This window comes from Myxine glutinosa, chromosome 4, assembly GCF_964187855.1.
Source record: "Myxine glutinosa chromosome 4, kmMyxGlut1.1, whole genome shotgun sequence".
In the NCBI taxonomy this organism is placed as follows: domain Eukaryota; kingdom Metazoa; phylum Chordata; class Myxini; order Myxiniformes; family Myxinidae; genus Myxine; species Myxine glutinosa.
In genome coordinates this window covers 78,780,692-78,784,812 of record NC_136264.1, presented here as the reverse complement: position 1 = coordinate 78,784,812, position 4,121 = coordinate 78,780,692, and the positions used below count along the sequence as shown (strand labels likewise).

Sequence of the window (4,121 nt, the reverse complement as noted above, 5' to 3'; positions counted from 1 at the left end):
AGCTGAAAGGGTCAAATAATACACGTTGTGGTTAAAATGGAAAGGTGGCGGTGGGAACTGGTTTTGTTAAGGTTGTGTCGATAACCGAGGGGCAGATTATGTGTAATAAATGTTAATTTTCACCAATGTCCTCGACCATCCACAATTACCAACATCACTTGAGCTGTACTTTGATATGACCCCTCCCCCTCCCCTTTCCTCCTCCCCTTCTCCTCTTCCTCCTCCCCTCCCCCCTCCTGGCATGTTACATAACAGATGAACTCCAAAAACTATCACTTGTCAGCCACGTGGCGGTTTCATTGAATGATCCTGAACCCTCTTCCCCTGAGACACAGGCAGACGACACCATATTGTTTCATCACGGATCCTTCTCGAGGTCTTCATTAAAAATAAGGCAAAAGTGCTTCACAAAACGGATTTCCTTTCGACAGATATACTGTGTATACATATTGTACACAAAATCAGTGATACATTGAGTAATGTGAAATGTCGATTATGCTTTCAAGAAAGGTGTTGTGGCTCTGAAAAGAGCCGTTGGGTGGTGTGGTGCGGAAGGTGTGCACAAGACGTTGGATCAGCGGGTTAAGCTCGCTCCCCGCGGATACGTCGTGCCAGCTGGATGTCCTTGGGCATGATGGTGACACGTTTGGCGTGAATCGCGCACAAATTAGTGTCCTCAAACAGCCCAACGAGGTAGGCCTCGCTCGCCTCCTGCAGCGCCATCACTGCGGAGCTCTGGAATCGCAAATCGGTCTTGAAATCCTGTGCGATTTCACGGACGAGGCGCTGAAACGGCAGCTTGCGAATGAGCAGCTCCGTGGACTTTTGGTAGCGCCGGATCTCGCGCAGCGCCACAGTTCCTGGACGGTAACGATGCGGCTTTTTCACGCCACCGGTGGCTGGAGCACTTTTCCGTGCCGCCTTTGTCGCCAACTGCTTTCGGGGAGCTTTTCCACCAGTCGATTTACGGGCGGTTTGCTTCGTTCGAGCCATCGTCACCGACAAAGATCAACACAATTTACACAAAACAAAACAACAGCGAATGAAACAAGATGACAAATGCGTGGTCTGATTTTGTTTGCGCCGCGACTGCGAGACGCTTCGGCTATTTGCTATTGGCTGCCTCAAAACCATTCCCATTCGCTGAAGAATTAAGCCCCACCTCACGCTCCATCCATTGGTCGAAACTTCATTCTCCCCTCTCCATTGGCTCAAATCTGAGCCCGATGTGATCCGCTCCGCGAGGGAAAGCTCCGTCCGCCTTCCCTTGCTCGTTTCTCCCACCAATATCTATCCTGAGCTCCTTTGGGCCTGTTCAGCGCTTCCGTGAACGTGAAGAAGCAAAAGGCAAATCCGTTTGTGTCCCGCAATATAAAAGAATTCACTCACTAATCGATTTCAAAATTGGGTAGTTTGTCGAGGTGGGACGGAACGACATTTTTATTATATTACAGTCGTTGTACGTTATTTGTAAATAAAATATTATTGCGATATTGCAGGAACCGCACATTTTCAATGAATCGAGAAACAGCAAATGGACGTAACAAAAGCTTGCTTGAAAGACGAACGTGCAATTGCGCAAACCCCGCAGAATGGTAATTCCATCGCCGAACACAAGCAGAAGATTAAATTATTTTGTTTCCAGAGCTCCGATCTGATGGCGTTGCCGGCGACATTTTGACCTCCCTCGTCGGTCTGTTTGAGGACACGAGGAGAGCGTCATCCACCGTCTACAAAACTCGATACCGACAAATCCATTTTTGTGCATTTATCTGTTAGAATGGATTTGTGCAGAACTTGAGAGTAAAGAGAGTAAAGAAGAGGGGACATCAAACGGTAATAAGGCAAGGGTCTTAACTCAGTTGTTAATGTGTGGAGTGGTTCCTCCGGAAAGGTCGTGGCAGCAGAAACTACATTCGTCTAAATCGGAATGAGATAAGTACCCGGAAATAATGTAGATCGAGACGTCTAGGGATATTTGCAGAACTTCTTGGTCGCTTGAGCAAGGATGGGTCATTGTGAACACCATTGCGGATTGTTGGCTGTGGGAGGGCGGGGGGAGGGAGGGGTCTCGCTCGTCAAGAGGTGGTGTATGGTCGATGTGGTGTTTCTCACAGAAGAGCCGTCTTCGGAAAGAATAACTCCCCCCCCCCCCCTCTCCCCCACCCCCGGAAAGAATAACTCCCCCCCCCTCTCCCCCACCCCCGGAAAGAATAACTCCCCCCACCTCTCCCCCACCCCCGGAAAGAATAACTCCCCCCCCCCTCTCCCCCACCCCCGGAAAGAATAACTCCCCCCCCCTCTCCCCTCTCCCCCTCCCCCTCCCCCGGAAAGAATAACTCCCCCCCCCCTCTCCCCCACCCCCGGAAAGAATAACTCCCCCCCCCCCCCCTCTCCCCCACCCCCGGAAAGAAACAAGTGATATAAAAATATATTTCTCCTTTTTGATATAAATTGGTCTGGTGTTGATGAGGTGCAAGAATGACGGACCGAATGGACACCTGCTGGGTCTAAATTCCTTGCGCACCTTGAACTGTCAAGGCTGGAAAAACCCAACGCGGATACCTGCGATGGGCCCACTCTCACGCATTGTTGTTTTCCAGATTATTGTGCATTAAGTGCAAAGTTCATAATCATCGAATGTTCTGTATTTGGTTTGGAAGTGACAGAACGCCATGATTTGTCCACAAAAAGAGAAATCCAAATAACTTTACTGAATTGCATGCGAAGGTGACGAATTTGGTTATTTTGAAGGGAAATTCGGATCAGGAATGATACACGCCCACTTTTCATCTAACCAATGACTGAGCATCAGCTTGTGCACACTCCACCTCGAAACGCTTTGTGATCCACGTATTTGCATATGAACCCTTTATAAGAGGGAATCGTTCACAGTTCACACTCGTCTTCTTATTCTTTCTCTGAAGGTTCATATTTAAGTGGTTCAATATCTTCTCGTCATGCCTACGGATCAGCCCAAGCAAGGAGCAGCAAAGAAGGGTTCGAAGAAAACCGTTTCTAAAGCGACTCGGAAGGGTCCCGGTAAACGGCGTCATCGCAGAAAGGAAAGCTACGGCATTTACATCTACAAGGTGCTGAAACAAGTTCACCCCGATACGGGTGTTTCTTCCAAAGCGATGAGCATCATGAATTCCTTCGTTAACGACATCTTTGAGCGCATCGCATCCGAAGCATCTCGTCTGGCGCATTACAACAAGCGCTCCACCATCACATCGCGGGAGATCCAGACGGCAGTGCGTCTGCTCCTTCCCGGGGAGTTGGCCAAGCACGCCGTGTCCGAAGGTACAAAGGCCGTGACCAAGTACACCAGCTCCAAGTGAGCTCGGACTCGTTTCTCTAGTTCATCCCCAAACGGCTCTTTTCAGAGCCACTCAATGTTTCTTTAATGGAGTGCGACTTTTGCTTCTCGTGTATCCTTGGTGAAAGAACCACGTGAAACTCTTAACTAGAAATGTGGTTCATATTAAAGTGCAGGTCAGGTAATCAGCATTATACTGAAGTAAAAAGTAGTCCTGTTAAAACTTCCTATTATTCCATGGATAGGGTTGGTATTTGTCATAACGACTTAGAACATAATTTGTGAGGTGGGTATGTTTGTTCGGTCGTCAGGATTAAATTTGAGGAGGACCAACGTTTGTCCAACCTGCTCCTATCTGTATTATAAAAGAATCCGTGTCTGTCGTGATATAACTTGAGAACGGAATTCAATAAATCCAACTACGGTGGATTTTTTTAAATTGTTTTTTATTGTATACAAGATCGAGGCTCGTGAAAGAGCTAACATTAATCACACAAAAAGTCAAACCGACACATAAAACACAAAAAATAAGGGGAGCGGTAGACAAGATGGGGAGAGAGGGGAAAGGACACAAACACAACGTTTGAGAGCAGGGACTTCGGGAGAAAAGTGGGAGAGGTATAAAACATCAACACTGCAAGGACTTCCAGGAAAGAAGTTGGAATTTCAAAAAAAAAAAAAGTATCTGCGGTAACGAGGATACGAGGATTCGCGTAACTCCTGGGTGTTTGTGATCCCAAAAAAGAAATCTTTTTTTATGGGTACATGGACACACGTCAAAACTGCAAATGCAAACACGGAG

At 47.5% G+C, this 4,121-nt stretch overlaps 2 protein-coding genes across 2 annotated transcripts; one reads left to right on the top strand and one right to left on the bottom strand.

Moving 5' to 3' along the window:
- Positions 1–582: 582 nt before the first annotated feature.
- On the bottom strand, positions 583–993 carry LOC137426189 (histone H3). The gene has a single exon (XM_068114880.2). It carries the CDS (start codon positions 991–993, stop codon positions 583–585), a length of 411 nt encoding a protein of 136 aa, XP_067970981.1.
- A 1,946-nt stretch (positions 994–2,939) lies between these two features.
- LOC137426188 (histone H2B 1/2-like) lies at positions 2,940–3,752 on the top strand. The gene has a single exon (XM_068114879.2). It carries the CDS (start codon positions 2,961–2,963, stop codon positions 3,339–3,341), a length of 381 nt encoding a protein of 126 aa, XP_067970980.2. The 5' UTR covers positions 2,940–2,960; the 3' UTR covers positions 3,342–3,752.
- The last annotated feature ends 369 nt before the right edge of the window (positions 3,753–4,121 follow it).